The sequence below is a fragment of the Poecilia reticulata genome, linkage group LG12 (genome assembly GCF_000633615.1).
Source record: "Poecilia reticulata strain Guanapo linkage group LG12, Guppy_female_1.0+MT, whole genome shotgun sequence".
NCBI lineage: Eukaryota > Metazoa > Chordata > Actinopteri > Cyprinodontiformes > Poeciliidae > Poecilia > Poecilia reticulata.
This window is the reverse complement of record NC_024342.1, coordinates 3,422,575-3,440,451: the sequence shown is the minus strand read 5'-3', so window position 1 is coordinate 3,440,451 and position 17,877 is coordinate 3,422,575. Positions and strand designations below refer to the sequence as shown.

The 17,877-nt window shown below is 40.2% G+C and overlaps 2 protein-coding genes across 3 annotated transcripts; one reads left to right on the top strand and one right to left on the bottom strand.

Annotated features, from left to right (window-relative positions):
• The first annotated feature begins 1,874 nt into the window (after nt 1–1,874).
• Nucleotides 1,875–8,483, top strand: eif2b1 (eukaryotic translation initiation factor 2B, subunit 1 alpha). 2 transcript variants are annotated; one of them, XM_008423320.2, is made up of 9 exons: nt 1,875–1,887; nt 1,975–2,076; nt 5,292–5,428; nt 6,912–7,028; nt 7,110–7,222; nt 7,310–7,378; nt 7,879–7,954; nt 8,071–8,196; nt 8,287–8,442. In XM_008423320.2, exons 1-9 carry the CDS (start codon nt 1,875–1,877, stop codon nt 8,440–8,442), a joined length of 909 nt encoding a protein of 302 aa, XP_008421542.1. The 2 variants fall into 2 exon arrangements, with proteins under 2 accessions (XP_008421542.1, XP_008421541.1); XM_008423319.2 differs by having other exon boundaries at nt 8,071–8,483.
• Nucleotides 8,457–16,022, bottom strand: ddx55 (DEAD (Asp-Glu-Ala-Asp) box polypeptide 55). Its single transcript, XM_008423321.2, has 14 exons — nt 14,387–16,022; nt 14,249–14,299; nt 13,333–13,419; nt 13,114–13,205; nt 12,918–12,980; nt 11,974–12,123; nt 11,648–11,837; nt 11,480–11,562; nt 10,657–10,788; nt 10,495–10,587; nt 10,199–10,313; nt 9,459–9,627; nt 9,073–9,365; nt 8,457–8,616 (listed from the first exon to the last, which is right to left on the bottom strand). Exons 1-14 carry the CDS (start codon nt 14,492–14,494, stop codon nt 8,476–8,478), a joined length of 1,767 nt encoding a protein of 588 aa, XP_008421543.1. The 5' UTR covers nt 14,495–16,022; the 3' UTR covers nt 8,457–8,475.
• Between the last annotated feature and the right edge of the window lie 1,855 nt (nt 16,023–17,877).

Below are 17,877 nucleotides of genomic sequence, written 5' to 3'. Positions count from 1 at the left end.
AGTTATTTCATGATTGTATGTGATAGATCAGTGCCTTTTAAAAGTCATATAATTTAACAATGAAAAACCAGAATCAAAAAGACCAAGAAGCCAAATACACGGCAATCCTGACAGAAAACTTGTTAGAGGCTGTGGAAGACATGAGGACAAGGTGGAGGTTCAGTGTTTCAGCAGGACATTAACCCCAAACATACATGAAAGGTGATTAAGCAAAGCATTGATTTAGGAAGGTTTAACATAAATCCAAAACACTCCTTTCAAGTTTTTCTTGTAAATAATTTTGAATCCCATTCATCATTCCTGCTTTTCAGATGTGCACCACTTTGTGTCAGTCTATCAGACAAAATCAGCAACTTTTACGGCAAAATGTGAAGAAAAAGAAATTCTAAGGAGTGTTGTTCCTTTGAAAATCTTCATCTTGATTGGTTACTTTTCTCATTGGTTTGTATCTTTTATCCATCTGTTTACTTTTGATTGCCTCCATTTTCATTTCACAAGTAAGATTTTGGCAAGTCCTTTGTTTTGTTCATTTTGAAACCTTTGAGACTTTGACGCATTTGTTCATATACTTGTAGATAATCATATCTTCAGATTTAGTGCCTTCATACTTCCATTTCTCATATTTAAAAATACTGTATTAATTTGAAAAGTAAAGTAACTGTAACTCATAATATCCAAGTTCTTTAAAGAGTTATTTTAAATGCTGAGGCCTGTGGGGAGGAAGGGTCGCCTCTGGAAGTCTGAAGAAACCTCCGACCTTTGAACTCAAGATTTATATTTACTGTAGCAAATCTTCTTTCTGTTGCTATTGAATATATTATTATTTTACATCTATATTATGCAGATTAGGAACAAGTCAAATTAACAATGGAGAAAATTCTTGTCGGTAAGATAAATGAGGGGTTGAAGATGGTTAAAAAAAATAAGACAATGTAATTAAATATGTAATTCTTGTTTCTTTATTTAATCCAACAACTTTGACGGTTATTATTATGTTATTTTATTTGCTATCCTGTCTAATTTTATTTTGTGTTACTGCTAAGTTAGAAATGGTACAATTTAAGAAGAATACAGGAAAAAAAACCAACCTGAAGGAAACTATAAAAGGAAAACGTCGCCCTCTGGTGATGGAAAAGTAGAACTGCAGGATGTACCTGCTTTGTGAGAAACCTTAGAAAGAATCGCAATGTATTTACATTAAACTGAGAAAATAATCCTAAAAACATCCAAGATTGCATCTTAAAAGCTATTCTGTGTACCTAAGATAATAAGGTCTTTTTAAAATGCCGATTCCCAATTGATGTTCCTCTCCTTTGTGCTGTTTTTTAAACGTTTTTTCTTTAGATAGCTTTTCACCGTTGTCAAGTCAGATTAACGTATTTTTTTATGTTACTGAGGCGCTCCGCGTATCTTTGTTGCTCTAAAGTAGGCAGCTATCTAAGTCCAAATTTTATTTCCCCAGTTTCCCAAAACCTACATTAAAATGTGTCTTCCTTTAACTTCCGAATTTTATTTTTCTGAGCAGTCCGTGAAGCTGACAGGAGGTTTACGTCATCACTCTGCGACACGTCAGCAAGCAGAACTTTGCATGAGCTAACAGTGTGTAATTCAGCAGAAAGCGACTGGCACGTATTTCTAGACACAATCTGGCCATTTTTAACTATTGCTGATATTATTAAAGGCTTAATATATATACATTCAAAACATTTATAGGTAATTTGAATCAGCAACGTCGCGGTGGGTTTGGTTTTGGCAGGTGTCAGACATCTGCGAACTGACTGCTCCTGTAAAACAATATCTACAGTAAATAGTGATAAAAGTTTCGGAGTTTGTTTTGACCTCAAAGAGTTTTTGGCTCCATTTTGGATTTGAAAATGAACGAAGAAGGTGAGTTCCTCCTGGAGTTCCGTCCCCTGCTCGGTGTGATTCTCGGTGATGCTGAATCTGTCTTGTCTGGTTGTGGTCTCTGGTCAGAACTGGTGGAGTACTTCAGGGCTCAGATGAGGAAAGACCCGGACATGGCCTCTGCCGTGGCAGCCATCCGCACCCTGCTAGAGTTCCTCAAGAGAGACAAAGGTGGGGGTTTCAGATGATCACTGGAAAAGTACATTTAAACAGTCACTCGACAAACCAAAGGAAAGAGGGTTTGCTCTCTGGTTTGGTTTATTATTTTGTTTGCAATTCCTTCTAATTCATGTAAAATACTTTGAATTGGATTGTCGCTGAAAATGTGCTATAGAAATACAATTACCTTTCCTTATGTAATCATAAAAAACCCTTAATTTAATCAACATGTTCAGGTTAGTTTAAGTCAGTCAGTTTGTTTCACTTTAACAACAGTGATTATTATTTTAATGGGGATCTATTGTGCAAAATTCACTCTTTGCATGTTTTTACTTACATTTTGGGTTTCTAAAAAACAAGTTAAGTTCTTAAAAAAAAATCCACCCAGCCGTTTTCTGGCAGTAAGTGAATGTATTTTGATGTCTGGAAAATGAGCCGTTGCAAAAACCTTCAGATAATGAAGTCATAATCTGAGGGTACTGCGATGTTACCTAGCAACCCCAGCAATTTTAGCTTCCCTTGGCTTAAAGTCTATTAAAAAAGATATTAAGCACCCTTTGCTAACCATTTATTAACCCCCCCAAAATAATGAACAGATTACTAGACAGTATTATTATTTTTTTAGCTGCAGATGCAACCTTTGGTACAAATGATCAAAGTTTCATGCTACGTTATTGCAATTTAAGCAATAATTATTTATTTTTATTTTAAAACTTTGCATTGTTTTTTGTGCGAATTTTGTTGTATTTCTGTCCGATTAATCCAGCGGTTCCCAAACTTTTTCTCCTGTGCCCCCCCAGTGGGGGGTGGGGGGTACAAGCATTTTCTGTGCCCCCCCTATGGATTACAAATAGCTGTCTGGTTGAACAACGTGTGTTAGCGAAGGGAGGGGTGTACGTAGCTGAACATAAGACAACGACATCGGTAGCCTACAGGCTACTTGTTAAGTTTAAGGTGCTGTATTGATATTAGCTAGCTAGTCATCTTTGAGCTAACTTTACCTGCATCCAGGGGTGAAAGTAGTTTTAAATTCTTGGGGGTACTATGACAAAAAAAAATGCATGTATTGCATATGTCTATATTGCTTCTTTGTGTGCTTTGGAGTTTCTGTGCTGATTAATTTTTTCGCGAAGCGATAAAAGCTGGTAGCTCTTGCATTGCTACAGAATAAGCCTGTATTTCCTTCAGCCCACTGGCTGCAATGCTGACACCTTGAGATGCCATGAGACCTAAATCCTGAACATCATGGCATGGAGTCATCCCAGTTTTCCATGTCTGGCATATAACATTCATTTTAGTTTTTAAACTGGTTCTATTGATCCTGTGTCCAGACAGAGTATCAGTATCAGTAGCCTAACATCATGACCTGTTTGTTCTGAAGATCCTGCAGCTTCCACTTCTCTTCCTAACATGGCGCCTCCTCACCCTGACTCTCATACTGATAGGAGGAACCACAGAGCTCTGTTAGGTTAAAGCTCATCTTCTGAAGTTGGGATATTTTTCTTCTAACAGGTTCCAGAGGAATCACCTCCAACCAGATGTTGGACTGGATTTTATTTCACTGTCATTTGTGAATGTCAGCTTCTCATTTTCAACAGTGGAGCTATAAAGGTTGAAAAAGGTTATCATTTTGGAGAAAGTCTCATCAACATCCATATTTCCACTAAATAAGAGCCAAAAAAAATTGTTTGATAAAGGAAACGCCTGTCAGACTCTGAGCCCGACAGCACCAAACTATTTTTTATGTTAGACAATTAATTTAATTTCACATAATTATCGTGGTAGAAGCCATTTGTTTTAGATACTTAATGAAACATATTTACCGTGTTTGATGTTTGTTGTAAATGACGTATCACAAAGAACGAGGTAATTAGTCCAAGTTTGTCGTTTATTGAACGTTCAGAAATTACAGCGGCTGTGATGCACCAAGGCAAAGCAACCTGATCAGGTGATCAACTCTAAACCACTCACCTTTTTACTCTCCATCTGTCATTTAAGCAGAGCCGTTGCCATGGCAACCTCCTGCGCGCCACAAGCCGACCAGATATTACGTTAAAAACATAACATTGAGTCCGATATTAGGTTTTCAGGCTTGATATTTATTTTTGCGATTATTAATAAGCCTCCCTGAACACAGCGGTGGTTGATTAGTTTATTTTAAACTCCTGCTCTGCTCGTTATTTTGATAATGGAACCGAAACGCACTGAATTGCGCAACACCTTGTTGACACAATAATCACTGTGATTATTGTTGTTGTTGTTGGGTCATTAATTTGAACACGTTTTGTTGTTTTTTTGTTGTTCTTTAATAAAGTTATGAACGTTTTGATAAGGAGCCAGAGGAGGAAGTGCTGCTCTCAGCGTCCTGGCGCCGTTCAGTTTGTCACCTGATGCTGAGATCGACTCAAAACCTTCCGCTATCGACATATGGCACCGCTGCTCTAGCAAAGAACAAAGAGTTCAGAAACAATATGAAATGGGAAAAAAGCTATTTGTTAACTGATTAAGTCGTGTTTTAGATTGTTCTTGGAAAAACTAATCAGTCACGGCTAATTAGTGGGCGAACACACAGCTGCACAGTGAACCCGTTCATGTTTTACAGCTGACAGCCGCGCCACTCTTTTGCAGGTACTGCTGCGTACCCCCACTAAATCTTTTAGGGGTACGCAGTACCCTGCCGTACCCTCTTACTTTCACCCCTGCCTGCATCCAACAGCTTTGCTCAACTCAGTCGGTTAGTTTGGGGGAAAACTATTAAAAGTTCTTTGGGTTTTGCTGGTTTGCTGCCATGATTCTAACAAACCTGCGCAGCTCCGCCCAGCAGCAGCAGCAGGTCTCCTTCACTGCCGCACAGGTGTAAACCCAGCGCGAGCGTCGTACCTCTCATTTTGGGTTTAAAGGCAGCTCGGAAAAACAGGTTACCACATGTTAACAACGGATTAAACAGTTTTAACTGCTGATAAAAGCGACAGAGGACACAGATATGGGATGTGTGGAAGCCCCTACTGTATCAAATTGACAGAGGAATAACACGAGAGTTGGCCATGAGCGCATACAGCGTTCATGTTTTGTTTTGATCCAGGCGGCTTCCCGCGCCCCCCCTGCCATAGGCGCCCCACAGTTTGGGAACCTCTGGATTAATCAATGGTCAAAATCACAGTTAGCTGCAGCTCTAATCGTGATGTGAATGTGTTTGGCTCAGTCTGAATGTCCGTCTGTCCGTCCAGGTGAAACCATCCTGGGTCTGAGGGAGAGCCTGACGTGGGCCACGGCCTGCCTGAAGGGAGAGGACTCCTCTGTGGCCGTGTCCTCTGGAGGAGAGCTGTTCCTGCGCTTCATAAGCCTCACATCCCTGGAGCATCAGGTGATGCTTCTTTCACGTTGTTTTTTTTTTTGCATCACCAACAAATCTGATCCACCTGCCATCATGAATTATGCTGTAGAAATAAATCTAAGTCAAAAATTTTACAGCGATGTAAATTGACCTGCTTGCCAATTTCTTCTGTTTTTGCTCTTAATGTCGATGCTCGTAATTCAGTTTTTATAAAAGATAATCCCAGTTAATACAAACCTTAGTTTGAGAGATGATTTTACTTATTAAGGCATAAATATAACTAGGCAGTAACGTCGGCCATTAAGTGTTTGTGATAACTGACAGCATGAAGCAGGTTTTTATGTCACTGCGGAGTCATTTTGAGCCACGATTTTGAGCATGCCCACTTAAGCATCTGAATTGGAAACAACTTAAGACTTTGATTAGGCCACTTCAAAACCTTTACATTAGTTGTGGGACTCAATTGAAATTTTTAATGGCGTTAATTGCAGGATCTGTAATTAATCACATTTTAATCTAAAACCATGTTGACAAAAAAGCAACACTTTAAATTCAAAACCCCACTTTGCTACTAAATTATTAAATATATAGACATATGAGCTCAACAGAGATATTTATTGTTTTTAATTATTTGGATTATTCAACCACCATTACTGGTGCAAAGTGCAATTATACCCATTCAGCTGTCAGAATGATCATTTATGAAACTTCTTTGAAAAAAAATCCTTCTTTAGAAAATGTGGGCTGTGGACGCTGATATTAGCGATGGGGACGTCTGTGCTGCTGCTGCTACGTGTTTAGCATCGAGATGCTATTTTAGGCTTGAGTAGCTTCACTGACATGCTAACTCCTTTTAGCACATCAACACAACAAGTGTTTTCCAGCGTCCAATCAGATCATTTTGAAGCAGAAATAACCCCCCAAGTGAGCAGGAGAAGCAGCTGTTTCGTCCATCGCTGTTACTTGCGGCTGTGCGTCAGATATATGGGCGTTCCAGAAACATGAAAAATATAAAGATTCCTGATAGAATATTTGTATGTTTAATATTTTTAAGATATTAGAATCTGTCATTAAATAATCCAAATTTATGAGTTAAAGTCCCAGACCAACTTCATGATTTTTTTGTTTTTTAGCCACTTGATAATGCCAGACTCTAGGAATAACAGAAGGTTGTGACTACCTCCACCATGTCTGCTGTCTGCATGATGTTATTTTTTCTAAAATACTGTTATTTTATCATCTGATCTAATTGGAGGACATCTTCCAAAAAGCTTTGCCTTTGACTCATCAAGATGTTTCATAGAAAATGTGAGATGGGTTTTGGGGTTTTTCCTTGCCAATTTCCATTAAAGGTCATATTTGCCAGTCGCCATTTTCTTCCATCTTGTTTTGGTGTGATTTTAAAAGGCCAATAATTCCTCATACGGGTCACCACTGATCCATGTTTTTCTAAAATAAAAACTCTTAACCCAGATCAGTCTCTGCGCTCCGTAACGGGCGTTTCTGTCTCCAGGATTTGTCTCGCTGTAAGAAGGTGATGGAGGAAAGAGGAGAACTATTTCTAGAGAAGATCTCCATGTCCAGGAACAAAGTCGCTAAGCTCTGCCACACCTTCATCAAAGACGGAGCTGTAAGTACCGGTCCGGTCTCGTCTCCTTGCTCTTTACGCTCGCTTCACCTTGTGCCTTTTTCCCTCTGCAAATCTTCTCAGAAAATCCTGACTCACTCGTACTCCAGAGTGGTCCTGCGGGTGCTGGAGAAAGCTGCGGCGGAGAAGAAGCGCTTCTCTGTCTACGTTACCGAATCGCAGCCTGACGCCGCAGGGTGAGCGAGTGGAGCGGAGCGGAGCGCGGACTAGTTTCTTTCTCAGATGACACTAAATGATTCTGTGTTTTTCTCCCTTTGTTAAAGACGGCAGATGGCAGAGGCCCTGAAGAAACTCAACGTTCCAGTAACAGTAGTGCTGGATGCAGCTGTAGGGTAGGCTACTCTGGGGCTCTGAGCTGGAGGGGGAAACACAAATGGTTTATTTAGTCATCCTTACATCTGGGGTTGAGGTTTTTTTTTTTTATTGGAAATATCCAAGAGGAAAATACATTTCTAAGATAAAATAAACTACTTCAATTCCATTATGGAAAAAAAAGAAAATAAAGGTGTTAAAAAATCAGCAGATTGTTGCTGGTCAGGTGAGTTGGTAACAGTGTGGTGACGTCCAGACATGGGCGGGTCAGTCAGTCAGTCAGGACATTGGCCGAGTTTCAGACCTTTGCAGAGAGATAAAATCGGTTTCCCAAAAAGAAGAAAATCTGAGCCAATTTATTGATGCATCACTAGATAATAAACTTTGTTTCCGTATTTAATATTGTAGGTTCAGAAAGAGAACGAGCAAAAGTTCAGGAAAAATGCTTAATATTTATGTTCACACTGTTTTAATGAACCTGTTTTTAAAAGCTGCTTAGTTTCAGTTTTCCGTCTTCCAGGTATGTGTTGGAGAAGGTGGACCTGGTCATTGTTGGAGCAGAGGGAGTCGTCGAGAGCGGAGGCATCATCAACAAGGTGCGTTCCCTTCATGGCCCCAGATAAAACTGAAACTCAAGGGAGCTGAACACCCAGATCAGATCAGATCTGTGTACGTTTGCGACAGAATCTAGAGTGTGTGTGTTTTTCCCCAGATCGGCACCTATCAGATGGCTCTGTGCTCCAAGGCTCACAACAAGCCCTTCTACGTCGTTGCAGAGAGTTTTAAATTTGTCCGTCTGTATCCGCTGAACCAACAGGACGTCCCCGATAAGTTTAAGGTGCGGCTTACTTCTTTTGTGTGTTTTTATTTTAATAATTTTCCATCGCTTTATCCAGATTTATTGACTTGTGCTTCCTGTCCCGCCCAGTACAAAGCCGACACCCTGAAGAGCATCCGGAACCTTTCGGAGGAACACCCGGTCATCGACTACACGCCCCCCTCCCTCATCACCCTGCTCTTCACAGACCTGGGGGTCCTCACCCCGTCGGCCGTCAGCGATGAACTCATCAAACTGTATTTATAACCGCGTCCCTTCGCTAAACAATAAAACTGACGTTTATGGTCCACCTGCTTCCTGCTTTGAGTTTGTGAGCTGCTGCTCGAAGTCTTCCTCACTGATTTGGCCTTTTTTTAATTTCTTAAGGAGGCGAGTGTCTTCTAAAAGCTCCTTCATGTATTCTTCGTCCATGTCGGAGTCCTGCAGAGGCAGAATAGAAGCCATGAGCATGTCCCATCTTAAAGCTGCAGTACGTAACTTTTGTAAAGAGGATGTTTTTTTTTTTTTTTTACATATTTTCTAAAACGGTAACTGTGAGGTAAGATCAATCTCTTTCACTTTGCTGAGCTATTATGGCCGTCTGAAGAAATGAAACGATCCCGGTCAAAACAACCAATCAGAGCCAGGAGGAGGGTCTTAGCGTTGTCAATCAAACATGTGAACCTGCTGCTAAATGAGCTAATGGTGGAGAAACAACTTGCTGTTAAAGGAAAACAGTTTATCTAGCGGCCATGTTAACTAGCCTTAGCATTAACGACAGACTATCCTAGCCACAGAGTAGTAGTTCCAACAAATATGTAAAAGAAATCTAAATTTTTATATAAAAATTGCACACTGCAGCTTTAATGCTTCATTCATCCCCCAAACAGAGTTTACCTCATCGTGTTTCCTTTTGGCGGCGCGTTTTTTCCGGCGCTCCTTCTTGGTCTTCTGCTTGGACCAGGCCTTGTTCTTGACAAAGTTCTTCTTGGGAAGCTCCATCTTCTTCTTCTCTTTCAGCTCGGCCAGCWTCTTCTGCCTCTGCTTCTGTCTGTTTTTGTCCTTGTAGCGGATGCTGTTCGTGTCCACCGTCGTCTCCACAAAGTCGGGAAACGTTTTCCCCTTCAGCTCGGGCATCTTCGGCAGGCGGAGCAGAGCGAAGCCGTTGGCCAGGGACACGAAATTCAGATCTAAACCAAAAAAACAATATGAGAAGGTTTCTTTGTTTTTGTTTTGTTTGGGGGATAATAAGAAAAATACAGTCGGCTTTGAGGATTTCTGACCTTTTACTCTGAAGATGAGGCTGCATTCGTGTTTGGCGTAAGCCTGGACGTACGACACAAAGGCCCTCATGCCTTTGTCGAACATGGCGCGGTCGGCCAGCGCCATGGCCTTCACCTTGGGCAGCACGTCCACCACGTCCTTTAGAGGAGACATCTTCTGTAGCGGGCACTGGTCACAAAAAAATACTGTTAACCCAATCACTTCCTGACCAAAGTCCTGTGGAGATGCATCGATTATCAACCAGTTCTGGTTTCTTTTAAAGAACTTCAATGTCACAAAATACAACAGGAATAAAGCATTTTTTGCTAGCTTGTCGTTGCAATTTTAAATACACTTCTGTGTACAAAACAGACCAGGGTGAATTTGCTAATTTATTGCAAGAGAATTCATGTCCACTAGGGGGCTCCGTAACTGATCACCATTAGCAAGAGAAAAACAGAAAAAAGTTGCTTAAATCTAACTCAGAATTTGAATGCCTCCTGTTTTCTGAGGATTTCATGTCACTGTAGCTCTGATCTTCCTTTGAGTGACTTTATACTGAGTAATATTTGAGCTTTATAATCTGAGTGAGTTCTAGACAATTATTTTAAACCATCAATTATCAGATTAAGTGCAAAATGTCTCCAAGCATCGTATGAACTCCTGCATGGCTGATCCAGAAAGTCTTGTTGCCGACGGCTACGACAACTGCTGAAGGGCCCCTGATACAGTCACTTACTCAAAACAACTTCATACTCACTTTCTGGTTGATGGACAAGAAGTTGACATACGGTTCCTCCATTGGCAGCAGGAAGACGAGGGCGTTGCCGTGGTTACCAATACGTGCCGTTCTCCCGCATCGATGCACAAAAGCGCTGACAGAAAAAAGAAAGAACGGCTGAGCAGACAGGAAAAAAGGTTGGGGCCTCGTAGTTAGAAAACTTTTTAATGTTTAAGCTAAAAGAACAACTCATTCTGCAATGTATTAATCCGTCAAAACAAATAGTCCCTAACCTTAAAGAACAACTTCGTATCTTTTTAACTAATTGCACCAACCTGGCGCTGCTGGGAGGATCGTACTGCAGAACCCAGTTCACGTCGGGGATGTCGATGCCTCTGGCCATGACGTCGGTGCACACCAAGATCCCGCTGCAACGTCACAACACTGTTAAAAACAAACATGTGATGGTACAGATTTACTGTAGGGGGCTGGTTTACCTCTTTAAGGCCCTGAAGTCTGAAAAAATACTGCTGCGCTTATTTTTCATCTTGCCGTGGATGCAGTGGATCGTGACCTTCTTGACCAGCGACTCCAGGGCTCGGCCGAAGAACTCCACACAGGCACAGGTGCTTTTAAAAAACAAAGAAAACAAGTAAGAGAAAATATGCATACATAATCAGGAACAAAACAAACAAATAAAGTGAACCCTTATTGAATCCTACCCCTTATCTCAGTTTAATGAAATATGTCACTTGCAGGTAATTATCAGAAATGTGTAATTAAAAACATGTTATGGTATTAATATGTCTGTTCAATTTACTGTGCTAAAGAATGTACAAATAAATTATATTACACAAAACAAAATGATGACAAACTGACTCTCATAACAAGGACAAGAAAACTTACTGACCCATAATAATAATAACAATGATTGTAAATAATGACCGGACATACAGCATCGGAATCATTACCGTAGACCATATAGTATACTTCATATTCTGTGTTATATAACAAATAAAAAACTAATGATGACAATAATGAAAGTAAAATAATAATAATCTACTAATAATGGTAAAAGTAAAACGGAAGGAAGGAAGAAGACTACTGCTAAGTAGTGCATTAATATCAAGTGGAAGAAAAAAGACGAAGTTTCTTAGAATTCAAAAACCGATTAAATGTGTATTTGTACTAGAGCTGCAACTAATGATTGTTTTAGTAATTGATTATTCTGACAATCGATTAAACATTCAAAAATAAACCCCACAACCAAAAATAATAAACAGAAACAAAAACCACAAATAACTATAAACTCAATCAAACCTGAAGAAGACCAGCTGCTTCTCATGCTTGTGTTGCCTTAGAAACGCCACCAGGTTGTTGAACTTGTCCTCTGCTCTGCAAATCTGAAAGGACAGCACACGCATGTCTTTTGTCGTTGCCGTCTTCACTTTATCGGCTGAACGACGAGTTGTTCGCTCCGTCACTCACAGTGTAGTAGTTGGAGAGGCGGGCCGGGGTCTTCTGGGTGGCCGAGGCAGCCTGACCCTTCTCTTTGACGGTGATACGGACGGGGTTCCTGAGGCCGGCCCTCACCAGCTTCTCCAGCTCCTGAGTCTGGGTGGCTGAGAACAGGCCTGTCCGTCTCTGTTTGGGCAGGTAGCTCAGGATGGTGTTCAGGCTGCACACATGGGAGAGAGTGGGGTGAAATACAGAACATCTAAACCTGGAGCAGCCTGATGGGCTAGGAGCAGATTTAGTCCAAAACCAAGAGAATATGATTAACAAAACTACATCCACACTGTATTTGAAAGTACCTGGCCTCAAAGCCCATGTCAAGCAGCCTGTCGGCCTCATCCAGAACCAGAACATCCAGGCTCCGGACCGCGCTGGCCAATTCCAGCCCCTCTGACTTCCTCCTGAACATGTCCTCCAGGCGGCCAGGCGTCGCAATCACAATGTTGCCGCTGAAAAGAAACACAAAACGGACGTTGCAGCACGATAATCACTTTCTAACATGTTCCCACCCAATACTGAGGACTACAGCACTAATCATAAGCATTAGTTCTGCTAACACTAAAGTGCTATAACAAGATGGTATTTAGCAAAGGTTAATGCTAAAGTTATAACAGGAGGATATTTAGCAGAAGCTATTGCTAAAGATGTATAGCAAAATTTAGCAAAAGCTAATGCTGAAGCAGTATAACAAGATGATATTTAGCACAAGCCAATGTTAAAGAGGTACAACAAGATGGTATCTAGCAGAAGCTAGTGCTATGACAGCATGGTATTTAGAAGAAGCTAATGCTAAAGCACTACAATAAGATGGTATTTAGTGGAAGCTAATGCAGTAAATGCTGTTACAACACAGACCATCGCTCTCAACAGCGTCAGAGAGCGATAGTCTCTCTGACGTAGGTGTGTCATGTGCATCATGACACACCTACCTGTACGGTTGCTCTTGAGAAAGTGATTCTTTGGAACAAATGTTTTCAATGTTTGCAAAAAACTCTAAAGAGCTGAAAAAAAATTAGCTCACTCTTAGTGGATTAATAGTGTTGCCACCACTGGGATACAGCTTTCATTTTTTTAAAAATAAAAAAAAAAAAATATTTGCCCTCAGTTATTTATTAAAATGAAAACTTTACTCAGATGCATTTTGTTCAAATGATGAAGTCTAACAGAAGAAAGTAATACACCCGTCCAACCCCTTAAAAACAGAGGAAGTCTATTTATGGCCAGCTTTTCATCCGTCACATACCCATGCTCTTTAAACTTCTCCACGTCTTCTGCTGGGTTGCTGCCACCAATCAGCAAAATCTGCCTGAGAATCAAAAGGTGAAATTGATTATTGAGTGTAAATTGATAAAAAAATAAATAAAAAAAAAAGTTAAATCTGCCTGCTCAGTTTGAAACAATTCAAATCATTTCACTCTGTGAAGTTTTTTTATACTCACGTGAACTCTGGAAACTTCTGGATAAACATTCCCATCACCTCACTTATCTGCAGGGCCAGTTCTCGTGTGGGAGTGATCACCAGAGCACCGACCTGCACAGAACACCTGAATGTTTCAGCAGATCCTACACGACAGCAAATCTCAGCACCCAAAAAAATAATGATAATAATACTGCAGAGACTAAAGCAGCCATGTTTTTTACTTCAATGTCATGGTTACCTGCTTCTTCTTGAGTTTCTCCTCACGTTTCAGCAGCAGCTCTATAATAGGAATGACAAAAGCCAAAGTCTTCCCACTGCCGGTGACCTGAAGCAAAACAGCAAACACCTTCAGAAACGATCGGTTGTCATGACTGCACAACTTCCTGATCTTTTCTGAATAACTCTTTTTGCATAATTTCGTTAATTACAACTTCTCTATATGCTCACGTTTTGATCATCTATCATATTTAATATCTACAGTTGGATCCAAGCTGTATATTCATTCATCCGCCAGCAGAGGGAGCCAAATAAATGTTAATATGCTATATGCTATAAATATGAATTCTTCTGTCTGATTGGATACAGAGCGTCTACAAGCAGCAGCTGATGCTAATGTTAATGGCGCCCCCTATGTGGCTTGTTTCAAACTACACACAAAACTTTTATCCGTTTCATTCAGAAGTGACTTTCTCATTGCCACTCTTTCACAAAAGCTAAAAATGTGCACAAACTAATATTTTATGTGATGAAAATTTCTCCCACCTGAGCTATAAATATTTGCAGTTCTTCCAGAGTTACCCTGTAGGTCTGAGGTCTTTAAACAACATAATTTACTTATTACTGTAATTACTGCTGAACTCTATTCAATAACTACATTACTTGCCATCACTGTAAATGTATGAGTAAAACCTACATTCATGACAGCGCATGGCAGATATCGCAGATTGTTTTGTACTTTGTACTTATTCTTTTGTCATTTTTGTAACTAGTTCAACTCAAGATAAACACATTTGACCGTTCAACGTGTCCTGGACCACATTGGTTTGGATTTCTTAGCGACTCCGAATCAATTTGTCAGCAAATCGTATTGGTTCAGAGTTCTACGTCTTGCTCCTTCTCAGCCTCTTTGAAGAACTTGTTGCAGAGACACTCACCGCCTCAGCAGCCACGTCTTTATTGTTCATGAACAGTGGAATACAAGCAGACTATAATGAGAAAAGATCCATCAGTCAGACAGGCGGAGTTTTAGGACAGCATGGGTTGAAATAGGGATTTAAGGCTAAAAAAGTTACCTGTACAGGTGTCGTGTAAGTAAATTTCATTTCCTCAAGTGTTTGTAAAATCTTCTCGTTTAGTCGAACAGGTAAGCTGTCCCATGTCCCGTCTGTAATGTTTTCCATGTTGGAAAGTAAACGAAGACGTAGCAGCAGAACGCTAACGCAGTTAGCACATGGTCAGCCTTTCTGCACGGTGGACCTTCTTCCGCTGCGTTCCGTAGTTGTTTACACGCCGGGGGGAAACTGAAGCCGACTCGCATATTTTGGTTCCGCTTTCCATCCCGTTTGTTCTTTTTTCTTCTTTTGTATTTTATTGGCGAATGGCAACCAACTTAAAGTGCATTTACCGCCACCTACTGTACTGGAGTGTGGTCATCACTGATACTCGGAGGGAATTTAACAATACGCACCTCAATGGTGTGTATGAGTGTGCAAATTCATACACACACGCACACAGACGTTCATAAACACATATATATGTATGCACATACACATACCCACACATATACTTTTAAAAGCGATTAAATAACTTAGTAGTTTTTAAAAATCTAATTTGATTTCAGATAGATTTTGATTCATTTCTTAAAAGATTTATCAGAAAATCTCTTTTCCTATTTTGTATTGACTTTAAACGCTGACGTTCCTCTTAATATTTATTGCATTCTAATAAGACATGTTCCACTGTTTCCATCTGATTCCAATAATAAGTCCCCGTTTCATGTTTGCCTTTATGAAAAAGAGAACTATTAAGTCCTCTATGGCTATTTCTAAGTTGTGATATGATTACTTCTTCTTTCCGGCTTCCCCATTTGTTCTTCACTTGCATTCTAACTTTTATTTGGGTTTTATGCAAGCATTTAACTTCTACATCTAGTTTGCTCTAAAAGCCAAACTGCTTCTTGTTGATACAGAGATGCTGATAGAACCGACTCCATGATCCTGGGCTGTTTTTTGTTTGATTTAAATTATTGGGATTACGTTATTCTGTGTCTTTCAATGCTGTGTCTTTGCTGCATGCTTACTTAACCAGCTCACATCAGTCTTGTCACTTCCTTCATGTTTTTTTCTGATTTCCTCATGTCTTCTCGTTGCATCATTTGGCTGTTCCATTTGTAAATTGGACTCTGGTTTTTGTCTCAATATATTCACAACTATACACTTTTTTTGCCTGCTGCTTTTGGGTTCCTCCTGTCATGTTAGGCAATCTGTGGGTGTGGTCTGGTTTAAGATAAAAGTGATTTTGCATCTTTGGTTAAGTGTACATGTACATGTGGTGGTTTCTGTGAACATTTAGTGCTTTGTGCATGTTGCAAACTCAGAAGATCTGTAGCAGAATCTTCACCAACTGACTTTCTCTCAAACATTTGACGAATAAAAACAAACCACAAGAACGTTTACACAGTTCACTGCAGGTGGGGACCACTTGGTTTGTAATTTGGAGTGTTTGGATCTTCTTATGTCGGGTAAGAATGTTTATCTCTTCACACAAACTCTTTGTATTCACCTCAGAATTTGAATATTGCATGGTACTTCAGTATTCTCTGTAGAAAATTTTAACAAATGAGTAAATCTACAAACTAAAATCTACAAAAGAATATTTATTGAAATTTTTTTAAATCCAACAATGTATGAAACCTAACTATTGAGCCCACTGTTTTTCTTTATGTTAATGAATCACCATGTCAGCCTGGATTTGAGTCAGAGATGTTAATATTAAAAGTGAGTAAAAAGGTCCTGAAGCAAGGCACAAGACTTGGCAAAGGTTTGGGCATTGAGTAAAATCTGGAAAAGCTGAACTGCCTGACATGGAGGAAAGGAGGGGATATTAACCAAATGTAACCAAATTTTTTTTTAACCAAATGTAAGAGAACCCCTTTCCTTACATTATAAGAAGCATTACATGACACATTAATTGTTAAAAAGTAATTTAATGTTTGAAACTAATATTGACGTTTTCACATAGTGTTGGAGAACAAATATAAGTAATGCATCATGGTGATTTAAGTTGCTTTTGAATATTAAACAAGTACTTTTTCACTTTGAGTTTCTGGATGAATTCAATATATTTTAATAAGTTATGATGGATGTATTTTTTTACATTTATTTCCAGTTGTCTTCACTGACTGCACGTGCCGCACACAGTTTCTCTTCAGCACAGATGACAGCCATTTTGTTGTAGAGCCTGATGGAATAATTACTGTGAGTAACGATGAGAACATGAATTACATTTCTCTGAAAATTGTTTACAGGTTCTTCTGCCCTTCTCTCTGAGATGCTAGCAGCTGTTCCATGAATTTTCTCTATACCTGCTTATCAACGGGGGCTTGGACCATCTCCAGAGTTAAAGGCTAATGACCTTTGATATTGTCCAGGTAAACAGACAGGCTGTCCTTCACGAGGGGAACCAAAACTTCTCCGTTCATGCCCGGGATTCACAAGGTCAGAAAATGACTCTTCCTGTCAGGCTGTTGTATCAGGATCATCACTATATGAACAACCATTTGGATGCTGAATTTCATCATGAGGCTCATAAACTCAACACCCAGCCTCTTGATCAGCTGGACTCTGACAAGAATCAGCAGGTAAGTTAAGACCTGATATTAAGTGGGACGTAAAGAAAGTTGTTCTAGAAAATAAACACACACACACTCGTGCACATACCGGATGTAGCACAGCATGTAAAATAAACTTCCTGGTTGAACATTTAGTTGTTACTCAACACTCAGCTGGCAATGAGAGAAGTATTTAGCTCAAATAAAGTGATAAATTTAGATAATTAGGACAGCACCATACTGTCCCCATCATTTCTCCATGTGTGTTATCTTTTAGAAAAAAAAGTAGTTACTATAATTCTTAGTTACTATAATTATAGTTAGTAGTAACTATAATTCTTAGTAACCGCAGCCAGGCCCTTTTGGGAGGCATCAGTGTGAAGTGTGAAAGGGCGGTCGAAATCRGGGTAYRCCAGCAYTGGGGGTTTGGTCAATCGGTCAATGAGCTGCTCAAGGACCTGTTGATGTTCTTTGGTCCACTCTATTGGGGTTCGAGAGGACTGCTGGTGGCCTTTTGTTTTTCCCCGTTGCAATTTAAGCTGAGAGGTGTCGGCCTTTGACTGGARCAGGTCATACAGGGGCTTGGCTATACGTGAAAAATCCTGCACATATGTTCTGTAATAGCTCAGGAASCCGAGCATTTGCCTGATGTCCCCAACTGTTTGTGGTGTCTTGTGTTTCAGTGTTTGTACTGGTTCAAAATCTTTGGGGTCCATCCTTACTCCATCTGCCRACACYAACCGGCCAACRTACCTGACCTCCTTSCGAAAGAGCTCGCATTTMTCTGGCTTCAACTTTACAYCATGGCSCTGCAAGGCTTGGAGGACTYTGCGTAACACCTGCACATGCTCTTCRAATGATCTGGAGAAGCACAAAACATCATCGAGGTACGGGATGCAGCACTCATCTCTCAGCTCGTCAAGCATCCCCTCCATGCTCCTTTGAAAAGCTGCC